Raw genomic sequence first — 25,763 nt, 5'->3', positions numbered from 1 at the left:
TCTCGAAACTTGTTCGCGAGATTGTGCAAGACCTCTACCGCACAGAAAGCAGGACGTGGTTTTTGGCACAAGGTCAGGATAGACCTGATCGCTTCACAAAAGAATGTCTTCATGCTCTACAGTGTGTTTCAGAGGCCTTTTTAGTTGACTTGATGACTGATGCTCAATGTTGTGCAATACATGCGAAGCGCATTACTGTAACTCCCAAGGACTTCCAACTTGTAAGAAATCTTCAAGCAGTGAAGGATGCATTCGTTCCAATGGAATGAACACAGTTTGCAACGTTATCTTTTTTGGCATAGTGTTATCCGCTTGCATTGGATATATGACTATGTCCCAGTGCAAAACTATTGTATGCGCCCTTAAAATATGAACAATTTTACACTTGTCATTCGCTCTTAACTTTGATTGTACATCTTCGCTGTATTTTCAATTCTTACTTACAGTTTTTGTTAACACTGTCAATTTCAATAGGAATAACATGCAAAAATTTGCCATTTCTTCTTGTAGAATTTACTCCTAATGCCTCTGTATAGTTTATGTGGTGCGAAGTTATTAAGGGCCAGTAGTTGCGATGTTGATTTCTCAATTATCAATCCATCCATAATTTTGGTGTGGGATAATTTTTAAAATACTAAACTGTATCGGAATGCAACGAAACTTCACATGTGCACTCGTTAGGTGGCCAAGAGCCCAAATTATTATTTTTTTGAAAAAAAAGTGCATAGGCAGGAAAGTGGCTCTAGATGCCAGACTTCGGACCAGGGGTTTGCAGTCATTTTTTTTCAAAAAAAAAAGGGCTCTTAGCCACCTAACAAGTGCGCGTGTGATGTTTTATCGCATTCCGATAAAAGGTTATGGATTTACGATGACACGATGGACAGTGCGTATGAAGTTGCATTAACCAGGTTTTGGGATTTAAATGGGTTAAAAGTTCATTTTTTTTTTTCATTTTTACATCTTGATTTCTTCTCTTCCTCCATTTTCACATCCCCAACCTCTCTCTTCTCCGTCTTGCTCTCCTTGAGCTTGCATGGCATGCACCAAGCAAGTATGTCGCCGTTTTTGCCCCGAGAAGACATCACGCCAAGGCCCGCCACCTTGAGCACAAGGTGGAGCCTCCTCTAGTGCAGCAACAGGTGCTCCCCGTAGAGTACAAGGACCACCACAGAAGAAGAGGAGATGGAAACCGGGCATTGTCGCCCTTTGAGAGATAAGGAGAATCCAATATGGATATGAGCTTCTCATCCCGAAAAGTTCTTTTCATAAAGTTATTCGAGAAGTCATGCAAGACTTGGAGCTGAAAGGGATGGGAAGATTTTGGGCACGAGTGCGGGATGTCCCACCAGCAGGAAGGTGGACTGTTGCAGCTATGGAGGCCCTACAAACAGCTGCAGAGGGGTTTCTTATCGACTTGTTCGATGATACACAGCTTGTGGCCATCCATGCAAAGCGTGTCATAATCACAGATAAAGATATGAACTTTATCATTCGACTTCGAGGACTCTGCGATAGTTTACTAGATTAATGATGCAAGGTTTGTAATGAGTGTTACAACGCCATAACATATTGGAATGCCAAAATTTTTTGTATACTCTTCTACATTGGAATATTTATTTATATATACATAATATCTCATGCGATGTGTACTGAATTCAAATAATTAAGTAAAGTTGTTTTGTTTTGTTTCTTGAAACACATGACTCTTAATTTTTGTTTAACGTACGAACGCATCAAAAGTAGTAATACGTATGGATACAAGTTAGGTTATTGCTTATGCACAATCGCAAGGCAGTACTACGTGTTGAATTATGTTAATATATGCGGATGCTTCATTCACGTATCACACATTATCGTCACACTTACACAATCGCAAGTGCAGTACTACGCGTTGAATTATGTTAACGTATGCGAATGTATCATTCACATACCACGCATTATCATCACATTTATACGAGCCACACATTTATTTAATAAATATTTATTTGTAGGGACAAAGTAAAGTATATTATATTCATCAAGAAAAATACATGTGATGGCTGTTAGTGATGGTAGATACAAAAAGCCGATAGCGAACAAGAACTCTCAATTGTTCCTTGGCTTTTTCATCGGTGGAGAGGAGGGACCAGCTTCCGATGAAAATATAAGTTCCTTCTTTGCTTAAAAAATGATGCGCTTCCCCTTCAGCTCTTTCTCCAGGAGGAGAAGCGGATCTGACATCTCAGCGAGGTCGCCTAATGTCGCAAGCACACACATTGCTTCACTACGTGTTTGGTCAAACAAGTAAAGAAGCTTTGACCGCTTGATTAGCACCACCTTCTCCAGGCTAGATGTCACAGGTATCGCTCGAAAAGGTCCAAACTTGGTCAAAGCTCAAATTTTCATGTTTATTTCTTGCCCTTTTGGTGAGCACTTCTTATGGAAGACCACCAAATCTGCAACAAGGTTACCAATATACACCTTCAGAGCTGAATCCTTGCGTCGATCTGCATGTCAAGCTCCTTCTTGCCTTGATGCAAACTCATCTATATATAGTATGTCTTGAATGACAAAGTCAAATCAAACAATATATTTAGCGACTAACCTAGAGTTATCAGAAAGCGATGAAACTTGATGATAGGGTGCGTCGGGTCCCCCGGAGTCCACGATGAAATCTTGGCAAAAAATGATTCTTGTAGCTGCCCTGTCCAAAGTTTGGCGTCTGGGCCACTTTCTAGAATCTTGGCAAAAAATAATGCCTGCAGTTGCCCTGTCCGAAGTCTAGCGTACCCAGAAAGAGGCCCCAGACACCAGACTCAGAAAGAGGCCCCAGACGCCAGACTTCGGATAGGGCAGCTGCAGGCATCATTTTTGGCCAAGATTTCACTGGTGGAAAGAGGCCCTAGACGCCAGACTTCGGATAGGGCAGCTGCAGGTATCATTTTTGGCCAAGATTTCACTGGTGGACTCCCGAGGACCGACACACCCTACTGTCAAGTTTCATTGCATAAAAATATATGGTAGTTAGAAATCTCACCTTCTCCAAATCATCTTGTATCTTCATTTCCTCGTGTGTCAGGGAGGCACCTCTTTGGACAGAGGGATCTACAAACTCCTTGGTAGGAAGCTAGGGCCTTAGTCCGAACAAATCATGCTATAGTACTTCAAATTCAGCATCTGGCACAAGGTAATCTTCTTCAACCGAGGTAATATGCTCTTGTGCTGCAATGATTGCACTCACAGTATCTAAGCTTGTGCCATCATATCTTCCAATCTCTGCCATTGTTGGATGCACATCCATGTAATCATAATCGATCAGGTATTCCATTGAATCCCTAACTAGGATAGAAAACAAGTGTTCTTCCTTCATTTCCAAGTATTGCAGTACATCTGATAGAAGCAAGTATTGTACACCATCTACTTCAATGGGTGTCAAGGAGGCAAGGTTGGGTTTGTTGACTTGTGGTTGTTCTGAAGAAGATGGCACCATGAGAGCCAACCCTTGCTCTGCCACCACTCGATGTTCCTCTTCAATATTTATGAGCTCTTCAATCGGTTCTTCTCACGTGTATGTGATAGAAACAACGTGTGGAGTTGTATCTTCATCGCTCTTCTCCTCTAGGGGTGTATCCAATGCAAGGAGGTAAATTGCCAATGCGCAATCACACTCCACGAGATCCAAAGGTGATGTACCTAGTGCACTTCCCATGGGAACAGTGTATACTCTATCTGAAGGATCCACATGGGCTAGACACCTATTTACCACTTTTTGGTGATTCTTCCCTGCTTGAAATACCATGAGCTGTTCCAGAGGCATCTAAGTCATGTCAAATCCCTCGATGGAGTATGTGCATGTAGCAATGGTGCTCACAAAGTCTTCCAAAACTTGAAGGGGGGGATTCAGCGATGAGAGCACACTTTCAAGGTTGAAGTTGTTAGAGAAAACCTGGAATATCTTGTCACCTTGGTTGGCAAAGATAGCCTTGTGGATCCACTCATCAAAGTGTGTGCGAGCATCCATTGTAGCAGGTAGGAGGGAAGTGGTGGATATAAAGAGATGAAGAGAGAAAGTGTGAAATGAAACAATGAAATAAGAACTAAACTAGTTCTACCTTAAAAACCTTAAGTTTTAAACCATTAAGGGTTGTTCGCATTGATATTTAGTTATGGCTTTACTTACATCTTTGTAAAGTTTACATGCATATGTAAATGTGTTGATGTGGAAAGTGTATACCAAGTGTATGATTTTGCATAAATACCATAATTTTTAAATATTGCAAATTTGTAAGCGACAATATTCTATTGGCCAAAAAAATCCAAAAATTTATAGGTGTTGGATATTACAACTTACGGTGTTGGGATTTTTAGGGAGACTCTACAATTTCTAAAATATGTGGAGCCACACACTTTCCACTGGTAACAGTATCCTTAGCTCGGCTTCAAATTTTTCTACCATCTAGTTTAAAATAGAAGCTAACAGGTGGATTCTGCATTAACATTGTAATTTCTTGGCGCATTATACTCAAGGGCCAATCATCCTCCATTTGCAACACTTGGGGCTCGCGGCCGTCACAAATGACAGTAATATCCACAGCTGCACTTTCACGCATGTCTTGATCAAGGTATAACCATTTACCCTTGAGCATTCTCTATCTACGATACTTGAACACTAGACATAAACTTTGTCATGCAACAAAGTACCTGTAATTGGAAAGGAAAGTTAGCCGATTCATCCCAAAGTAAGATAATAGTCAACTAAGAGAGAAAATTTTTACATGAAAGCCATGTTCCTTGTTGTGACTCGACACTCCACTGTATCAGGACTGTGAGTTATTTTTGATGTCCAAGTTTTGTGTAGAATCCTTGTTACATAATCCTTTGATGTATTTTTTATGATGTATGTGCTTTTGGTACGTCTCAAACCCTTACATTTCTTGAATATATGTGCAAAAATTGCAATCGGTATGAACCGGCTTAGATGTACATTCTTTGAGCCGGTGCTTGGCTTCATAGAATTCAATGCCTATTGAAATTTTTGTGCTAAACATGTGCAAAATGCCACTACTACACAATGGTCATTCTATGCTATTGAGATTCGATATGTGCATAGACTTAAGGGTCCTATATTCCCGACTCCCCTTGGGCAATATGTACTTGGAATCATAGAAAAAAACAAGGTCCTCTTCGAGTTGCTTAGCTGTATGTCCCTTAAAGAGCAATCTACCAATTTCGAGGTGGTAACACTTAAAAGAACCAGTGAAACTCTCAACATTTTGCCACTCATAGTAATCCAAAGGGTATACTTCTGTAAATACGAGACATGTTGTTACATAGGTATCATGAAATTTCTCATTCTCAATGAGTTGCAAATACTTACTGTTTGCAATGTTTCGTTGAAAGGGCACAGTGGACACAATATGTATTTGTTTTTGCATGAATATATGTTGTACAAACGCCTCTGTTACAATGTGAGAATCAACATTCCTTTGTCTGAGAGCTAAAATTTTACCCTTCCAGTGCTTTGATACATTTGCAATTGTAGATGCTTTCACCCTGAAAGCTCCCTTCATACTTGGATGTATATGTACCCAAGACGAGCAATGATATGTATCAGTGATCCAATTCCCTTCTTCATCTTTTTTGTTATGTACTTTTATTGAGAGAATGCTCGTTCTTCTCTCAGGCATTACTACCTACGCATTAGATGTAAAAAATTATGTATTAACCCCTAAATAATAAGCATTTTAAGTCTGTCCAGTAATCACCAATATGCCATACAAATCAACATGGCATTGAGGGATGTTTATACTTTTGTAAACAGACATAAACATCGAATTCGAAACGCATGTGGATATATACATCAACACAAAGTATAGATTTAATTTCAAGACATCACTTTAATCATACCATTTATATGAAATATAATGAAAAGAATAGCACAAGAATACTCATAGAATTTCGCCAAAATAAATTTTATTATAATGAAGAGGAGTCTGATTTGACTCAATATATTATATGAAATGTGGATATTATAGAGTAGTTGTTACAAGGATAGCAGCCACATGGCATACAAATCTTAATAGGCACATTGGATTGACACCTGAGATATTCTAAGACTCAACACATTGTGTGTTGTATGGATGATATGATACAAGAGTTTCATGGATCATTGCCAATTGGCATGGAGATCCAAATGGACACATAGGACCAATAAAGCAGAGGATTTTTGAACCATCGACTTCCAACAGATCCATATCATCCAACGCAAAGGAATCACTCATCACATCAAATTAGTTGATTGAGAATTATATGCTTCATCTAAACCTTGTTCAATACCTGCATGTACAAAAAACACTTGCATGAATCCCTTTTAACAAAAATACTTGCATGAATTCTTTTTAGCAAAAAATATCTAGATAATTACATGAATAGAAGCAATACAAAACAGGACCAATTTACCTATATGCTGATCTGCTGAAGATAAGATTGAATCATTGCTAATCAAAACCCATTGCAAATGATGGACATAAGAAAACATCAATCCCATCAAACATAAAAGTCACTAATTAAATGAATAAATTTTGGCACCACAAAATATGACAGATTTACCTATAAATTGAGCTACGGAATCTCTGCTCTACCTTGTGTTAAGTGCTATAACAACAATTGATCCTTAAGTTAGAACTAGCATCAAACTCTATTGTAAAGATAGTAGAAAAGGGATAATGCAGAGAGGAAGAAAGAGAGAGTGTGTGAGTATGCGGGAGAGAGAAAGAAATGAGTACCTATCCAATCTTGCCCAAATTGATCTTTGCAAAAGACAGTTTTGTAAGAGTTAGTATTTACATGAAGATATACTGAAAAAACAGTAGAAAAGAGGAAACATAGAGAGAGAAAGAGAGAGGGAGAGAGAAAAAAATAAGCACTTATGTAATGTCACCCAAAATGATCTCTGCAATAAAACAACAACAAGGATTAGAACTAACATTGTGTTGTATTGAAAAGATATCAGTTAAAAAAAAACCAAACAGAGAGAGAGATTAACACCTTTGCCTCTTGCTCCAAATAAACTCTGCAAGAAAACAACAATTAGAACCAACATCAAATTCTTTTTGAAAACATAACATAAAAGATAAACAACACATAGAGAGAGGGGGGAAAGAAAGGAGAGAGATGAGCACTTCTGTCTCTTGCCCCAAACAACCTCTACAATAAAACAACAACAACAATAAGAAACGGCATCAAACCCTATTGAAAAAATAGCAAACAAGAGAAAATGTAAAGAGAGATGGGCACATGTGTTTTGCCCAAAATTTGGAGCTGTGTGGAGAAGAAAGTGCAGAGGTAAGCAGAACGCTCAAAACCCTAATTACTCTCAGCAGGGAGCTTCAATGGAGATGAAAATTCACGAGTATAGAGAAGAGAGGAAAAGTGGTCTGTTGCTCAACATTTGGGTCAAACTGATTTCGTGAGAGGAAAAAAAACCAAAATTGGAAATTCTCAAAAAAAAGGGGGAAATACGAGGTGAGAGAAACTCAAATTTTGTGTACTATTTTTTCTCCCTTTTTTTAATCCCCCAATACTCATTTTTTTTAATAGAAAACCCAAGATTTGGAGAGAGAAGATGCACCCTCCATGGATGTCAACATCTAGCCTTCCTATTGGACAATCCAAAAGGCCCACATCTTAAACTATATTATTTTTAAGGGCCCATTTGTGAGTTCATTTTTTCCTAATGTTGGATGAGCCTACATGGTTTGGATATTGACCGTCTTCCACCTTTGGATTATAGCCTTGATTGCCCTACACTTTCTCTCAGCCGATCAGAGCTGAACCAGGTGATCAGAGTTGATATCTTGAGGATTGAGACAGCAAGGACATGGATCCATCTATCACTCCCTCTAGGATCAAGGATGGAGTTCTACAGGAGTCATTTATTGTGTCTCTCTGATGATGGTTTCACTATTCGGCCAGTATATATGGACACCCATCTCTCCCATAGCGTACGGCTTGCTATCAGACAGATTCGCACCTCCTCACATAGGCTTCAGATGGAGACAGGCAGATGGACAAATACCCTAGTAGAGAATAGGACCTGCCATTTTGTGGTCGAGAGCCTCAAACGGAGGAGCACTACATATGCAGATGCACAGTATACTATGACATACGAGGATGGTACCATTGTCTCTTCCGTGATGGATTTGAACCTCTTCATCGTGTCATGGAGTACGAGGACCAGAGTTGCCTAGGTTTTTTCCTCCTGGAGTTCGAGAGGCACCGAATTGCACTACTACAAGACAGGAGGCTAGCTCATCTAGAAGGACACACACAGAGAGCAGTGACAGACTTATTCTACAGAGCCGACCCTACTGATACTACCAGCCTAGCAGAGACAGAGCCACCCTGGTAGACACCTTACAGGCCACGCCGTGGAGTCACATTTGATAGAGCCATTTTCCTTCGTCGAGTACGACGATCCCGTCTACTAGGACCATGTCCGAGAAGGCCACACCACAGTTGGATCAGAGCCATTATCACGAGACACCGAAGACTCACCACTAGGCATATCAGTGAAGTAGCTAGGGACCGCATCATAGCTGAGATCATGTGCAGATCTTGAGATCAACTACAGCCCATAGTCTTCACCACACTTTTTGTACATGGCTCTATCAGATCTGGTTCTCCTTTCCTTTGCTTTTCTTTTCTATCGATGGAACAACACTACAGATGGTTCAATTTTAGTATAGTCCCACCGTATAGTTATTTTGAGTATTGTTTCATAGGCCACCCACTTATTTGTAATGTTATCTTTACCTTACTGATGAGATGACATTAGACATGGATGCACTCTAGATTTTGTCTCATAGGCCACATTGACCTTATGTAGACGTTAATATATCTTTCTTTCTTTCTTTCTCTCTCTCTCTCCGCAAAGTGTTGTGCATGTAGGTGGGCCCCTCAAATGTGGTGCAAGTTGTTACTAATAATGCATGGAATTGTCAGTGCATGGGCTGCTTACTTGAGGCCAAGTTTCCCATGATTGTATGGACTCTAGAGTCCATGTGCAAGCCATTGTCTTGACCTGCTCATGGAGGACATCGGGAAGCTCAAGTGGGTGAAGAGTGAGGTACTTAAGTGTACATTGATTGCTACCTTCTTCGCAATAAAGGTAAAGGTTCTTGCAATGTATTACGAGTATAGTGGGCTCGAGTTGAAGAAGCCTTTGTTTGACTTAGCTCACTTTCATATGGTTGCTTTTGAAGCACTTTTATGAGATGTGGTCGGCCCTTTGCCGGCCCTTTGCCAAACAGTGGTGTCCACTCTATGGAATGTGTGGGATGAATATGAGATAGAGGAGGCCAAAGCCATGTGGTGCTTATGCCTCAGAAGGTTCATGCTATTGTGATTGCGATGATTCCCTTTTATAGGATGTTGCACATGAGTGATTGCAAGGGGTCCACCATGGGCCTTCATTCAATACTTTAGAGCAACATTGGTGTAGGTTTAGGCTTGCACAGTGGTTACAAAGACATAGTGTGCATGCCTCATTGATATAGTAGAGAGGAGATGGAAATGGATGCATAAGTACATCCAAGGTTGTATGGCTTTGGTGCGTTTGGCCTACTGATCACTTGCCATTATGGATGATATAGAGCTTTGATCACACTAGCATGTGTACTTGACTTGTGTTGTGTTTGTAGTTGACCATAATGTTGTGTTACAGAAGCTTGGGTGCTATGTAGATTAGAAATGAAATGATATATGAACGTCTACATAAGGCCAAAATGACCTATGAGACTATGAGTTACAATCATGTGTATGATGGTACAACTGTCTGGGCAAAATATGTAGCACAAAGCAAAATAAGAAAGGAAACTAACTATGGCTATGTGTAAAACATAGAGCTCTATCTAGTAACAATGAGCTCCAAATGGTACAATCTCATGTGGATATGGAGGGCCTAGCTCTAGCCCGAGCAATAATTCCTTGTATCCGCCTATGAAGGTGTCGTCGGTGTCTGTAATATTTGCTTCTCCCACCTAAAAGAGGAGAGATTCACTTGTGAAGCCTCCCTTTGGTGGTAGAATTTTGGCTATGCATTGGAGACTCTTCAACCCTTAATCATGAGAGTCCTTGCCCAAGATTGCTCTTTAGGTGCATCTGAGAGAAACTTGAGTACCTATTCTCTTATGTAAACAAAGAGTGTCAATAGACTGAGCACACGACACTTGGAGTGGATAGTCCATTGCTACACTAACTTGCACATGATGCAGGTGATGCTTAGTATGGGTAGTCCCAAGCAACTAAATACTAAATCATAAGTCTTAAGAAGATATACTTAAATTTAGTTTGTTGTTTTCAACTTCATACTTTACAATTTACAAATTTCACCTTTGTGTGTAGATGAATGTTGATACCTTTAAGTTGATGGGTGATACTCTTGCAAGTGTATATTAACAGATTGATAAGGAGCAGTTAATCTTTGCAGAGCTCTATAGAGAGCCAATAGCTGTTGATACTCATGACACTTGTAGTCTGTGTGCTCGTGGGTGAGGAGTTCAGGTAGGTGGCAGGAGCCTGGCCATTCAGCATCCTTCGTCATCGACGGGGAGTGGTCCAAGTGGCTCACAAACATATTTGACATGTGGCTTTAGTAGCTTCAATGTTGTGTCTCATGATGACATCCCCTTGCCTAGAGAGCCATTGCCTAGCGAGCTATCATTTGATGATGATGGTAACCTCATGAGTGAGGAGCACAAGAGTGTCTTACCATCTGCCTCCAAGGAGTCATCTTTAGACTTTCTTGATCAGCACTCTAATGCAGATGGTATTGATGATGATGATGATGGTAGTGATATCTCATTCTAGTCCTCTCTCCATCCAACCTATTTTTTGTATCCACTCCTATCTATGTAAGTTGTGGCACATGTTGTACATGCAGCTGCCGCATATGCTATTTTGACTTTAAATATGTGCTCTATCATTTGTGGTCCAAAACAATCAATTGGTTTTTTTTTGGTACTGATATTTGGACCATACCTTATAAAATTTTAATGTACCATTTAGTATCATATTTTAATATATTGTACCATATCGTATCTTTCATACCATATGACTATGGTAGGTAATAGGTTCTTGGGCACCCTTTGTGCACCCTCGGACTGATGTCCCAGTTGCTTTGGGGTGGGTTGCCCTGGGATAATTTCGGGTGAGCTAGTCTTGTAGTCCCTCTTGGGTTCCAATATTGGGTTTGAGAAGGGGTGTTAAGATAAAAAAGGTGTGTTACCAATTAAATCATTAGCTCATTTTAAACACTCCAAAGTTTAATGTCCCGTTCTGGATAGATTCCACACATTGATCTGTGTCTACAGCAATTGATTATCTTCAAAAGATCTCTGTTGCGATTCGGGATCTGTTAATAATATGAAACACTCTCCATTGCATCTTTGCCCTTGTCCACTCTAAGACATGGAGGTTCAAGGTTATTGTATTCACTTAGCATAGTGTATTTTCAGCATTCATTCTCTTTCATTCTGAGTCACTCTTCATCTTTAAGCTCTACTATTTATCATTGTGTTTTGTGGTACACTTTGTGTTTACCTTCTTTGCTCAAATATTTATTTAAGGTAGTGGTGGGTCGAAAAGATGGGAATGCAACTACTATCATGCCATATGAATGGGGATGAGATGTAGCCAGGTCATTGATCTTCGGGATGTATCCACTTGGGAGTCTTTTATCAAAGATTTGGACAAAGATATTCCACACTCTCCATGGAAGTTGGGAGAGGATGTAGGGCAGTTCTGCGAGCATGAGGAAGAAAAGAGAGGATTTCTTGTAGATTGGGATTGAGACACCTTCTTTCATATCACCCCTTAGATGGTTTGACATTTTAGCCCACCAGATTGGTTGTTCACACAACCATGCATTTTTGATATACTTAGTTACTCTTCACAAAGTTGCTTATACTTTGTATTTACCTCAGGGGTTTCCCCTGAGTTGTTATTAATATATGTGGGTTAACTTTGATAAATGCTATAGGGTGTAGGAGATTTGTGTAGTGTGGGAAAATAAATGGGATTGGACTCACAAACCAATCCATGCTATTGCACATTTCTTGGATCCTCTTGGGCATAGTGAAGAGCAATATACAAATGTTGAAATTGAAGAGGGTTTGCAAGATTACTTCAACAAGTGGGATGATGGAGACGTTTCCATCATCACATGTCTTATGGATGATCTCCTCAAGTTTTGTAATCATAATCTCTCATTTGCACGCTCCACTGCAAAGTTGCATGAGACATACCTTCAGCTTGTGTCTTTGTGGAAGAGATATGAAAATTATGCTCCAACTTTGGTAAGTAAACAATAACCATATGTAAGTATGCAGAATTTCTTCTTGTTCATTGTTTTAGTGCTTGAATTTAGCTAATACTTATTAATGTTATTAGTAAAAAAGGACAGCTATTTGTGTTTTCTTGTAGGATTGTGGTAGTAGTCTTGTTGAGAGAATTTGGAGCACATGGTCTTTATTTGAAGAGGAACAAGTTGAAGACTGTCCAACTAGAGAGATTGGTAATTGTGATTGTAACTTGCACTTGATTGAGAATTCAGCTTATACACTAGAACGAAGTAGGTGAATGTAGGCAAGATTGACAGAGAGAAGGTGAAGGACATTCCCGCCATTCTAGAGGCGGAGATAGATCTCTACAACATGCTTTATGAGGAGATGTCTGCACTTGCGCACAAGACATGGTCTTGCCACTTGCTCATCTAGAGTGAGAGGAGCTCAACTTCAAAGCGCAGCTGCTTCTACCTCTCTATCAGGCTCATCTTCACCACATCTGCTGTTGCCCTGCTTCTCAGATCTCCTACAGCTACCTTTTCTACCCCAGAGACTGCATTTTCTGCTGATCACTCTTCCAAAGTCTTCAGTGATGAATTCAGTCTTTGAGCTTCAACTTTAGCATGCCTTGCTAGCACTAGGGGATGATGGGAGAGGAGCAAGGGTGATGGGCAAGAAGTGTGTAAAATGTGGGATGCTGAGTGGCACAACTAATGACCACTCTGTAGTCTTGCAAGGGCTCATTGTTACATGTTTGGTACATGTTTCAACTAAGTTTACTATAACCATATGTTTTTCTTGTAGAACTAGCAATCATTTCCTCTTCATTGGTTTTTTGTCTGTATTATCCTCCTGTGGTTTGAAAAATAGATGTGGTTCTTGAAAAGCACATAGACACATCTGAAAAATGATGCAACAAAGACCTATTGGAATAATCTCAAGAGAGAGTTTAGTATGGATTTGCAATGTTGAGAGTCCAAACTGTAGCAAGAGATGTACATTAGGACTTTGATTGATGGAGAGATTTATGCTTATACTATCTGTTTTATATTTCTGGTCCTCTTTCATTCATTATATGTAGGCTTTCTCACGCTCATCATCTGTTGTTTATTTGCAGGTTCCAATACATGGCCATGGCTGACAATAAACAGAGACTCATGCCTTTTCCCGAGGATCGTATGCCTGCTTCATGTGAACAACTCTCTTATGCTGAAGCTGTCTTATTAAGAAAGCCAAGAAATCCACATATGAAAGATGAGGTAGAGTTTAATGGGAAGTGCTGGGTGATTTTGTAAACTTAGTTAAAGAAGAACTGAGCACTTCTTACATCATTCAATACTATAAATTATTTTGTTCCAGGTTGATGACAAATATCAGTATTCATGTGACAACAGAGAAAACCGGGTTCATGGATGGATCAGTTTTTCCCCCATGGTTGGCTTTTGGATAATTACAGCCTCTGATGAATTTCGCAATGGTGGCATACTAAAACAGAATCTGACATCACATGTTGGACCTACCTGTCTCTCTGTAAGAAATTCTTTTTTTTGATATACATGCTGTGGTTCTCCCTGACCTGGTCTTTTGTTTTATTTGCATCCAAAAGTTAAGGCAGTTTGCCTGCATGATTGTGTTTCTTATTATTGAATGTACTACTTTCTAAGATTTTTTATATCTTAACTTCATTGCTTATTTCAGATGTTTCATAGTGCTCATTATGCGGGTGAGCCACTGTGTGCTCAATTTCGACATGGAGAAGCATGGCAAAAGGTATTTGGGCCTGTCCTGGTCTATCTTAATTCAGCACCTGAAAGGTCTGATGTATCATTGCTCTGGCAGGACGCGAAGCAGCAGGTATACCATGCATCCTCTTTTTGGACCATGTTATAGACATTATAAGGATCTAAAAAGACCTTACCTGGATTCTACCTGTGTTTACAAGCTAGTTAAGTGTCAGTTTTGAGCGTGGTCTCGTTTTTGTCAAAAGATTCCATGCAAAGTTGTATTCTCTGCTCTTAGCTTTCTCTTTCATTTTTTAAATGCATTGGTTCTGAGAAAAGCACTAGTTCAGGAGTCAAAGGAATCTGGCTGTTATTTAATTCAAATCTTTTTTAGTGTTCAATTAGTTTTCTGATCATTGCTTGTTGACATACTCTTGGAAGTGGTTGACAAGTATGATCATTAGGCTCTTTTAGGACACTCAGAGTTCTGGCACGAGGATCCAATTATGACGTTTAAGGTTTCAGCACTCATAGAACAATGTGGCCACCAAATAATATCCTACTTTTTGTGAAACTTACAGATGCTTACTGAGGTTGGAAGTTGGCCATATAGTTGGGCAAGTTCTCCTGATTATCCCAAGGTCAATGAAAGAGGGGCTGTAAGTGGAAGACTTCTTGTAAGGGACAGGTGAGTTCTCTCCTTTAGGCACATTTAGGAACTCTTATATTAGCATCTTGTTCTGCATTTTTTGTGTGGCTTACATTGAGTCATTGTGCTATGCTCTAAGACTATAATGGACTTGTGATTGAATGAAGATGTCATTGATGTTATCATTTACACAAGGAAGAGTCTGCTTCATGAAGTAAAACCAATATTCTACCAGGAACATAGAGAGAACTAAGCACATTAACTGCAGTAGACTTGACAGTAACAAGTAGAGAGTTTTCAAATTGGCAGCAAAGATAGAGCTAAACAATAAGAGAGACTCATGCTTTTAAAAGTAGCAGTAAACTTCTAGTTTCCTTGACATTTGAAGCTTCATTTTTTGCCACAGAGAGAGGAATCTATCTGCAGAAAGTGAGGCTGAGTTCTCAATGTCTAGATGTAGCATAATGAAAAATAACCTTGTTAGTGCTTGTGCTTTCCTTTATCAAACAATTGGATCAAACATATGTTGGATTGACTAATTTTCCATCTTTCAAGCATGGAGTGGTGGGTAGAAGATTTGGCAGTGATTGTCTCTCAAAAGCTATGGTGGATCTTAGCAGTTGGTTATGAGATGATATAGCATACACAATATGTTAGTATATTTGTAGGATAATTGCTTGGTATGCTTGGACAGTCAGATGCAGTGAGACAGATTGCACTCTCTTGTGTTTGTCTAGAGATCATTTACATTCTTGAGGAAGATGGGAGAGATTACAAGATGATTCAGAGTGAATGAGGAAATGGCATGGAACCTTTTGACTCTTGAGGCATATGGGACTCTGCTAACTTGTTCCATCTAGAGGTTTCTCATCTGTTTTTCATGGAAGACTGAGATTGGTTAATTCTGATAGTTGTTATACAATACATTTTTCTTTGAGAAGGAGATGTCTATTGTATGTGGTAACATGTAGCACTAAAATAGTTTTGAAGTTTTGATTCTTGCAAAGATAGAAGCCAGGATCATTTATAAGTAGTTATTTGTTTTCATATGTATGCAATTTCAACAGTTCTTGTAACAGGCTGTTGAAATTTATCTATTTTGTGACTGCAGATTCTGCACACCTTCAGTTTGGTGTGGGACGTATGCCTTTTTGGGTCTAGCAACTCCTGGGGAGATAGGATCTTGGCAAACTGAAAGCAAGGTTATGTTCATTTCTTTCTTATCCTTGACTACTAGACGCTTCAGCTGGCCCTTCATTGTAATCAGTCCTTTCTGGATCATGATGCATTTCAACAGGATAGGCTAGTGGCAAAAGAAAGTGAATCCTTAACTAAAGCAAAGAAAAATGTCTAAAAACATGTCTTTTTGCTCTAAGATGGATAAAGGAAGTGTACTTGTTTTGATGAAAAATTGACAACTCTACTTTCCTCAAGAGAGCATTCAAGTACTAACTTTAAGATTTTGAGTACTCTTATATATATCAGGGTTATCAATTTTGGACCCAAGCAAATGCTGATGGATATTTCACTATACGTCATATTCGTGCTGGACATTACGACCTTTATGGTTGGGTTCCTGGTGTGCTCGGTGACTATAAAATGGAGGCAACAATTAAAGTACTTCCAGGTTTGTTTTTGTGTTCTCATGCATTTGGACCCTTGCATAGTGCCACGTCTTATGCTCAAGTTTCCCACCGAGTGTTAGGTAGTTAGGCTAAGAGGATCAATTGTAATAGGTTATTAGAACCAGCTTTTATTAGTTTCAAGCTGCCTACTAATCTAAGGATCTGTTCTTACACTTTTTCAAATCTTTGGTAGGTTGACCATGATAATGGAAACTTAACCATGTCAACTCTTGCATGCTTTTCTACTTGGGAAGTAGTGGAAGTATTAGGGGTCTCTATAGAACCCCTTTTTCTACTTGAGTTTGTTTGCTCTAGTACAGATTGCTCAGGCTGAGTTACATTTTCTTGGAAGTCATCAATGTTCCGCCCCATCATTTCGTTGAAAGAAGCATACCCATCCATATTCAATTGGGGGGATAGTACATAATCGTCATGCTCAATGTTTTCCCACCCCGTTCCCCCCATTTCAGTAATCCCCCTATCATTTTCAACATGCACTAGAACCATTCGAGGGCAGACACGCCCTCTCCCAGGAATCAGGTGGGGAATGTGATCCATGGATTATTTGATAATTGACTTAAGTCTGTTAGCTAGATTTAAGAGTTGAGGGGATTGAGAGTTAAGAGTCAATAAATTAACGTAGAAATTAAAATGTTCTCAAGAAGCTCTCATTAACGTAGAAATTAACCAATAATGAAGCTCTCAAGAAGCTAAATTTGGCGACTCCTAAAATTTGGGAGGTTACTATTTTTGAAAGTTGCTCAAATGGAAATTCTGTTTGCGTCAAAGGCTCCAAAAATTCATAAGGAACAATTTTGTCTTAGCAGCTATCTCAAATTTTTAACCATTTGAGAGATTTTTAGAGTAGAAGGTTTGGAAGCTTCTTTCTCTAGGAAAGTGACATGTGGCATCTAGAAGAGGACATGTGTCATTTTGAAGAGACAAGTGTTCCTACACTTATCATTTTCAGTAAACACTTATAATTTATAGTCTCTACTTTTTACTTTTGGGCATCCAAGCCCACATCTATATATTAGAGATCTCTCTTTTCATTTGGAATAAGCTCTCATGTTGAAATTTTAGCCACATGCTTTGTATTCTCCTATCTATCTCTCATCCAATAATCATTTTCGATATAGTTTGATCTAACCAAGCACTAAAGAAGAAAATCAGCTTGCTGCTAGAGTTTGCAGAAATTAGGGTTTCAAAACCCTAATTTTCAGAATTCTAGCAAATCAATCTTTTGTATATGGTTCAGGCACTTGGTACCCATGGTTTTGTTTCAATTAATTCATGTAAAGGGGGAGGGGCCGGTTTTCCTCTCAACATGGTGTCGACTCCTCTCTCTCTCTCTCTCTCTTCTAATTTTCATGTTTATAATTGATTGAGTTAGTTAGGTTCAAAGTATTATCATTCTCATGTTCTTTCCCACGCTTGCAGAGGGGATGTATTGCTACCTAGGCAAACTCCTTTCCATTGTGAAAAAGAAACCATGGCCACCTTGGGTGAGTATGAACTTGTGCCGAAACTCCTAAGATGGGTGCAAAGACAGTGCTCTATCAAGGTCTCAAATCTTGATGCTATGGGTTCCAATACCTAGCGGTTGGGCAAGGTAGCTAGGTTGACCAAAATACAAGTCTCAGACCCACCTAGATGATGATGATGATGTCATGCATCTTTGCCTTACGGCCCTAGCTAACTGACTGCGAGTAGAAGGTTCCCCAAGAGATACATCCCATGCTAGGCATAGCTCAATGGAGAAGAGGATACGAATCCTCTTCACACTAGTTGGGCTGCCTCACTTGACCTAAGACAGTGCTTTGGAGTCTCTTAACATCAATGTGGGCAAGTTTTACAGACCCCATCTTGCAGCTTGCTGCATATAGACTAACTAGCCTACAACTTCTAGGCCCCCATGCATAAGCAGCCCAAGAGCCTTGAAAGCAAAGGCTATAGGTTATATTAGCTATAAATTAGGTGTATTTTGGTTAGTCTTGATGTTTTCTTTGTGGAAGATGCTGGGTAACTTGTACTTTCATCTACCAAGGAAAGAGATGCTCTCTCATTGTACCTATATGACACGTTGCATCTTTTCATTGGCGTGTAGGTAAATGTAGCACCAAGTGAGGTAGTTTTTCAGCCTATGCAAGTTTCGAATGAGTAGACAAGTCAACCTATTTCTATTTGTAGATGTGAATGATATACTTATTGATGAGAGAACAAAGGTTGAGAAGTCGAAGTCAATGCCAAGTAGGTAGTGTAGACATTACTTGATATTGTAATTTGGATGCATCTTTGTCTAGTTGTACTCAATTTGGCTTTCATAGTGTATCTTATTCTTCTTTTGGCAAGAAATATGGCTAATTATTTCACATAGAAGAATTTCACAAAGAAGTACATATGCTCAGCACTATACCTGTCACGAGGACGTGAAATTTACTTGGAAGACTAATTAGCCTAGCCAATTTAATTATTGGTTGGTGAAATTAATTTTTTGAGCACTAGAATAATTATGAAAAATGGGATTAAAAGGCTGGCACTTCGCAAACTTGCCCATGCATGTGGAAAAAAGGTTTTAAGAGGCTAGTGGAAGTCTATTCCAACCATTTTGAGAGAGGAGACTGTTAGAGAGCAAAAAGAGGCTCTTGATGTGATTCATAACCACCAAGGATTAGTCATATAGTATGTGATAGCAGTTTGGAGCCCTCCATGAGTAGGTGACAATAGCCCAAGGTCCTTTTGGTGCAGATGACATCATATTGGGAGGGAGAGGCAACAATCTTAAAGATTTGGGGTTGAATTTATCTTTCAAGGAGCAGGGTGAAGGCCAATCCCCAAGCAAACTAAGGGGCAAATTGGTTTAGAGGTTTGCTAGTTAGTTTTGATAGCAAGAGGCTCTTGGATTAGTGGAGGAGATTAAAGGATCTCAATTATACTCATTCCATTTGCAATATAAGATAAAGAAATACCGCAAGGGGCACAAATTTTGGGGCCAACACAATATTCAATGTCTAAGATTAAAGTGGTAAAGTGTGCATTTTCAATTTACGTGAATTTTATGTTTTCTGTAATTAGTGCTTAATTAAGTTATTTACCATACTATTTGAGGAGGAAGTCTGGTTTCACTAGCTAGAGTTGACTCAAAAGCACAAAAAAATCAAATGTGCAAGCCTCTCAAGGCACTCTAGGGGATATCGAAGTAAGAAGCCATGGAGGAGTATATCCTCATCTAGGATTTTCCCCTTGCATGATGAGAAATAGGCCATCGCCATCCCAAGTGAGAAAAAATATAGTATTGAAGCTCTTGACAAGTCTAAGAATTGCTCTGTAGTTGGTCTCAATGGCCGTGAAGTGAGTGGATAATGGATGTTTAAAGCTCTAGAAGGTCCCATATACTGGGAGGCTCTTGCCACCAAAAATCATCTCGCAATGTGCCACTCGGACTTGGTTGTTGACTCTAGGATAATAGAGGGTTGATTTTCAATGTTAGATCTTGTATACTTTAGCTAGTTGCTCCATGGTTTTATTGACCAAAGTGAGTGATGATATTTTCATATAAAAATAGGGCCATGCTATTGGCATTATCTCTCATGAGAGCTTTGGCTTTGCAACACTTTGTCACATAATTGGTACACACCAAAATGTATATGTTTTGTTTACTTGGGATAGGATGGTGAATGGGCCCCACAAAGTCTTTCACATATGCTTTATTAACATGGCATAAAGATATTCCATTTTGGATTGACCATTTTACATTTGTATAGTTAAGGCTAGAAGATTCTAAGGCTAACTTTTCTCAAGAACATTACTATCTACTTTTCCTACATTTTAGGTTGCAAGATACACCTAACTTTTAGGGTAGTCTTGAATAATCCAGCCACTAGATCAAGTTGATATCTTCTTGTTGGGGGTAAAGGCGCCTGTGCTAATCACTTGTGTATTCGTTACATTGAGTATAATTGCACACCTGTACACCTGTACACTGTAGGTGGCGGGTATCCATCAATATCACTTTATTCTTTATTCTTTCAATGACATTTGAATAAGGAAAGATTGATCACACATCATGACTATTGGAGTTCCCACATACGGTGTCTCTCTTCTTGCTCTCTTACTCTCTTTGCCATAGCTCTTGCTTTCACTTGTATGCTTCCACTCGGGCTCTACCTTTGCATTGGTATTAGAGCTAACCATTTGAGGAGCTTCTTCATCCTTTGCTTTAGCCCCGATTCAAAGCTTCAACTCAATTTTTCATGGCAACCATTGTTTCTTTCTCTTGAGGTATGCATTGAGTCTTTTCTTCTTCTGGCTTGTTTTAGTTTGCTTAACGCTTGTTGAGGTCTTGTTGAGTACTTATTGAGTTAAGAAGTAACCATTTTATCCATTTTGAGTGGATATTGAGCATGCTATAGAAGTCCTCAATAGCTATGATAGCTTGACAACATTGTCGTATTTGGCCAAAACTTTTGCATATAGTATCGAATTTAGGTGTTCTATAGCTAAAAATGAAGAGGGCAATGAGAGTTACAGATCTGAGTATTCACAGAGTTAATTCTACACAATTTTCTATTCTTTGTTTCACACAGAACATAACAATTCTGGTTTGGACAACAATCAATAAATTCCATGATGCATGTTTGATACTTAGGGAATATTATTTTGGTGCTCGGATAGTATAGTTATGCTTTTGGGATTGATTTGAGCTTGAAATAGCTCAAAATTCACTGTCATTTCAGTGTTGTAATAAAAAAGGCATCAAACATTTATCAGTGAAAAGCTTATGCCTAATTCTCATTGATGCTTTAGGGGATACTCAGTGGATGTACTACTACTTCGGTTGTTATGTATATTTTTCTTGATATGCTATGGCATGCTTTTGAGCTGAGATTTGAGCTACGTTACATTGATCTTGGCCGTGGTTACATGCCTTGATTATTTTAGTGGCTTACACAATTATGGGCTTGAAGAATCTATTGGGTTTTATACTTCTAGCTTATGCTTCATGTATCTTGGATGCTCAAATGCATATACTTGATGTTTTGAGCTTGTATTAATCATTTGGCATTCAATTTTGTTCTAGTAGAAGTTACTTGTGCTACTTGGAATGTTCCATAGAGATTTGGATTTATGTAGTTGAGCTTGAGCTTACTTTCATCGAGACCGTGGGACACTTCATGTACATGCTGTCTTGATATGTATTGGATACAATTACTCTACATTGGTCTAATTTGATAATTTACTTTGGACCTGGTACTTATGTTTATCTGTGATATTTATATGCTTGTGGGTTATGTATCGAGCTTTGCTCGGTGGGTTATGCATTTGACAACTCTTCTCTCTGTATCTTGAGATCCTCTACATGTATGATGTTTATGCCTACAGCATGTATGATTATTAACACATTGCAGTTGTGATAGACTTCACTGCCGGTTATTCCTAGACTTTCTTTCTAGATTACTCTTATGCTTGGTTGTTGGCATATTGCTGTAGTTTATTATAGCAGTCTGTCATTTCAGTTTTATGCATTCTATCGGAGGAGAGTCACTTGGATTTGACAGTTACTTGATTACAGTTAGTGGATAGCTCATCCTTCGGGCAATTTCTCTTACTCCCCTTAATTCGACTATGATCTTGGGGTTGTTTTGCTGTCATTTACATTAGCCTCTTTGTCTTGGATTCTTCTTTCATCTCTTGCATTATTGTTGGTAGGTCGAATGAGGTGCTATCTTTAGCATTGAGAAGTTGGATGGCAGAAATTATAGCTATTGAAAGGCACAAATTTGACAGGTTTTAGTGCAAAAATTGCAAATTAAGCCATTGAGATATGAAGGTGTAGAGCTCGATCATTTTGATACAGAGGATTGGGTTGAACTGGATGAGTTATGTAAATCTACAAATATTTTGTCACTCTCTAAGCAAGTCTACTATAATGTTGTCTTTGACAGGCAAACCGCTCGGCAGTTATGGGATAAGATTCGCAATGTTTATGATAAGTACAACCCTGCCTTTCAAACGTATTAGTTGAATCAACTCATAGACCTTCGTATGGAGGGGACCTCCATGTCCACCCACTTGAACGAGTTTCATTCTATTTTCAGCAAGTTGTCCTCACAGGGAATTAAATTTAAGGACAATCTTCCTCTCTTATTCATGCTGATTACATTGTCCGAGTCATGGGACATATTTCGTATTGCTATGTGTGTAAATATGCCTACTCATGGGTTGACATTGTAAGATATAGAGGGTGCGCTTCTGAATGAAGAGGTCAATAGAAAGAACGTCGATGCTTCCTGCACCTCTCATGCTTTGATAGTCAGATGTAATAACGGGAGGAGCAGTAATGACCACCATGGAAAAGGCTCTCAAAAGTCTCATTCTCAATCATGTGGACAGTCTCGTAGTAAGTCTTGTGGCCATATTGACTTATCGCTATTGTGGGAAGCAAGGTCATATTCGGCCACAGTGCCATAAGATGCGTGATGACAAGTACAAAGAAAAGGGAAATGATAAAGTGCAGGAAAAAAATGATGATCCCAACATTGTCCCAAGCAAGTCTAGTGTTAAGGTTGAAGAGATTAATGTTGTACAGACTAATTCTTACGACGACTATATATTTACAGCTTCTTCTCTTGATGTTTTGTAGTTGATTGATGCCTTATCTATCTATGCTTAGTGTTGGTGTTGCTTGATTGAAGGGCTTTATTTCATGTCACCCCTCATTGAGAGTGATTCCACTCCTACTGTAGCATGGCAAGATCTGTCTATTTGGTAATGACTTGGCATTGGATATTGTTGGTATTGGACATGTTGTTGTAGTTTCTTTCATGTAGTATATTTACTTTGCATGATATATGCTATGTTTTGGCTTTGACTAAAAGCCTACTTTCAGCTGGACAGTTGGATGATGCAGTTTATACTATCTTTTTGGTGATCCCCATTGGAAGCTTACCCGTGGAAATCTTGTTGTGGCATGAGATACCAAGTCTGATACTCTTTATTTCTTAATTGTATTTGGGTCTATTGACCATGTTTTGGCAGTGGTTGTAGTATCATATGTATCGTTATGACATTGTTGCCTTGGACACATGTTCTTAAAGGGAATGAAAATGCTTATCCATGTGCAATCTCTTCTGTCCCTTGACTATAAGTGTTTCTTGTGATCATTGTCTTTATGACAGATCGACTCGTAGTTCACATAAGAAGTCTGGCATTATGTACATAGGTGAGTCTTTGGCTCTTGTTTATTCTAATATTTGTGGATCTATGCCTTGCAAGTCTTTAGGTGGTGCAAGTTATTTTGTTACTTTCATTGATGATTACTCACATAAGGTCTGGGCATACCCCGTAAAGCAAAAATTGGAAGTCTTGGCTACATTTTAGCATTAGCTTGCTTTTGTTGAGAACTAGTCTCGTGATAGACTGAAATGCCTACGATCTGACAGTGGGGGAGAGTATGTATCTAAAGCCTTTGAGCATTTTTGTGGCAAGAGGGGTATTAAGCGTTAGTTGATTGCCCTGTATATCCCATCACAGAATGGTATGGCTAATGGTATGAATAGGACGATTTAGGAGCGACTTCGTAGTATGCTTAGCGAGACAAGCTTACTACAACACTTTTGGGCAAAGGCAGTTTTACCACTCTTGTACATTTGATTAATTGATCCCCATGCACAACTATTGGTGATTAGGTTACAAGGGAGGTATGGTCTGGAAAACCTCCATCATATGTTCATTTGTGTGTCTTTGAATGTGAGGCTTTTTGCCATGTTCCCAAGGATAAATGCAATAAGTTGGATCCTATATTCGTGAAATGCATCTTTCTTAGTTATGGAGATGTAGGTGAGATGGGCTATCCTCGATCGGATCCTTAGGCTGGGAAGGTCATCAGTAGCCATGATATTGTTCTCTATGAAGATAAAATGCATAAGTAGCTTGAGCAGGTCGTTGAGGTACGTAGGGTGATATTTCAGGAGAAGCCTCCTATTATTGTACAACTGGCTAGATAGCTTGCAGCAGCTCATGCTCCAGTGGCCCAGGACCATGATGTTAGATAAGAGGTACAGGCTCCACAATCTATTTTATAGTGGTCTACTAGAGATAGATGTCAGCCTGATCAGTTTGTGCCCTCTATGGATTAAATTATAGTGATAGATGCTGGTGAGCCTCTTATCTATGATGATGCTATGTGCAGAGGTGATAATCACTCTTGGGAGAGGGGCATGCAGTCTCAGAGTACGACTCATTGAAAAAAAATCATATATGGAATTTGGTTTTTTTTGTCTGGTGGAAAACGTGCTTTGTCATGCAAGTGGGTGTATAAGTTGAAGAGTATCCTTGGATGCCCCAAGCTAGCCTATGAGGCCAAATTGGTTGACAAGGGTTTTAAGCAAGAGTATGGTATTGACATTGATGAAGTCTTCTCTCTTTTTGTTAAGATGACTATCCTATGCTTGATTTTGGCTTTGGTTGCGCATCTCAATGTTGACCTCTATCAGATGGATATCAAGATGGCTTTCTTACATGGAGACTTGTATAATGAGGTTTATATGCAATAGGCTAAGGGCTTTGAGGGAAAAAGTAGCAAACATCTAGTGTGCAAGTTGAGAAAGAACCTTTATGGCCTTAAGTAGATACCTAGGGAATGGTACCAGAAGTTTGATGCTTTCATGCGTTCATAGAGATATACCCATAGTGATATGGATTCATGTTTATACACAAAGAAGGCCCATGATGACAACCTTGTAATTTTGGATGATATGCTAATTGCTTTGAGTGCTCATGATGGATTGGATGCCTTGAAAGGTTAGCTCAAGAAAAGCTTTGAGATGAAGGACATGGGACAGACCTTGCATATTCTTGGAATGCACATTATGTGTGATTGCTCTAAGGGGCTTCTTTACTTGTAGAGGGAGTACATCTAGAAGGTTCTTGGGCGGTTTCATATACAGGATGTTAAGTCTATTGGATGTTGTTTATTTTCTCATGTGAAGGTTAGTCAAGCCGATTATTCGTAGTTTGATGAGCAGAAGGCCGAGATGGCTAAGAACCCTTATGCATATGCACTGGGTAGTTTGATGTTTGCCATGATAGCTACTTGTCTTGACATAGCATTTGCAATGGGAGTTGTGGCACACTATATGTCTACACTTGGTAGGCGGCATTAGGATGCTGTGAAGGGTATCATGAGATACCTTAAGGACACTGCAGATATGTGCGTATGTAATGGTGGTTATGATATAGGAGTCGTGGAGTACACTAACTTTGATTATGCAGGACATGCAGATAGTAGAAAGTCCACCTCTGGCTATGTCTTCAGCTTTGTTGGAGGTGCTATTTCTTAGGTGTTGAAGGTGTAGGAATGCACGGCCCTATCTAGTATAGAGGTAGAATATGTGGTAACTACTGAGGCTTGCAAGGAGACTCTCTGGGTAGGCCGTTTGGTGAA

General features: G+C 39.2%; 1 protein-coding gene across 4 annotated transcripts in view; it reads left to right on the top strand.

Moving 5' to 3' along the window:
* Positions 1 to 25,763, top strand: part of LOC148014706 (uncharacterized) — a 244,136-nt gene that overhangs the window by 55,349 nt on the left and 163,024 nt on the right. For 3 of the 4 annotated variants that reach the window (XM_087666957.1, XM_087666959.1, XM_087666956.1), the window contains exons 7-12: positions 13,441 to 13,582; positions 13,683 to 13,853; positions 14,022 to 14,177; positions 14,626 to 14,732; positions 15,805 to 15,895; positions 16,179 to 16,320. In XM_087666957.1, coding sequence (XP_087523083.1) covers positions 13,441 to 13,582; positions 13,683 to 13,853; positions 14,022 to 14,177; positions 14,626 to 14,732; positions 15,805 to 15,895; positions 16,179 to 16,320 — 809 coding nt within the window. The remainder of the gene's footprint in view (positions 1 to 13,440; positions 13,583 to 13,682; positions 13,854 to 14,021; positions 14,178 to 14,625; positions 14,733 to 15,804; positions 15,896 to 16,178; positions 16,321 to 25,763) is intronic. The other variant, XM_087666958.1, reaches the window with a different exon arrangement.

Source organism: Lygodium microphyllum, chromosome 25, assembly GCF_053477565.2.
Source record: "Lygodium microphyllum isolate KBCC chromosome 25, Lygodium_microphyllum_v1.1.10, whole genome shotgun sequence".
Taxonomy (NCBI): domain Eukaryota; kingdom Viridiplantae; phylum Streptophyta; class Polypodiopsida; order Schizaeales; family Lygodiaceae; genus Lygodium; species Lygodium microphyllum.
This window is presented reverse-complemented; position numbering and strand designations above follow the sequence as displayed.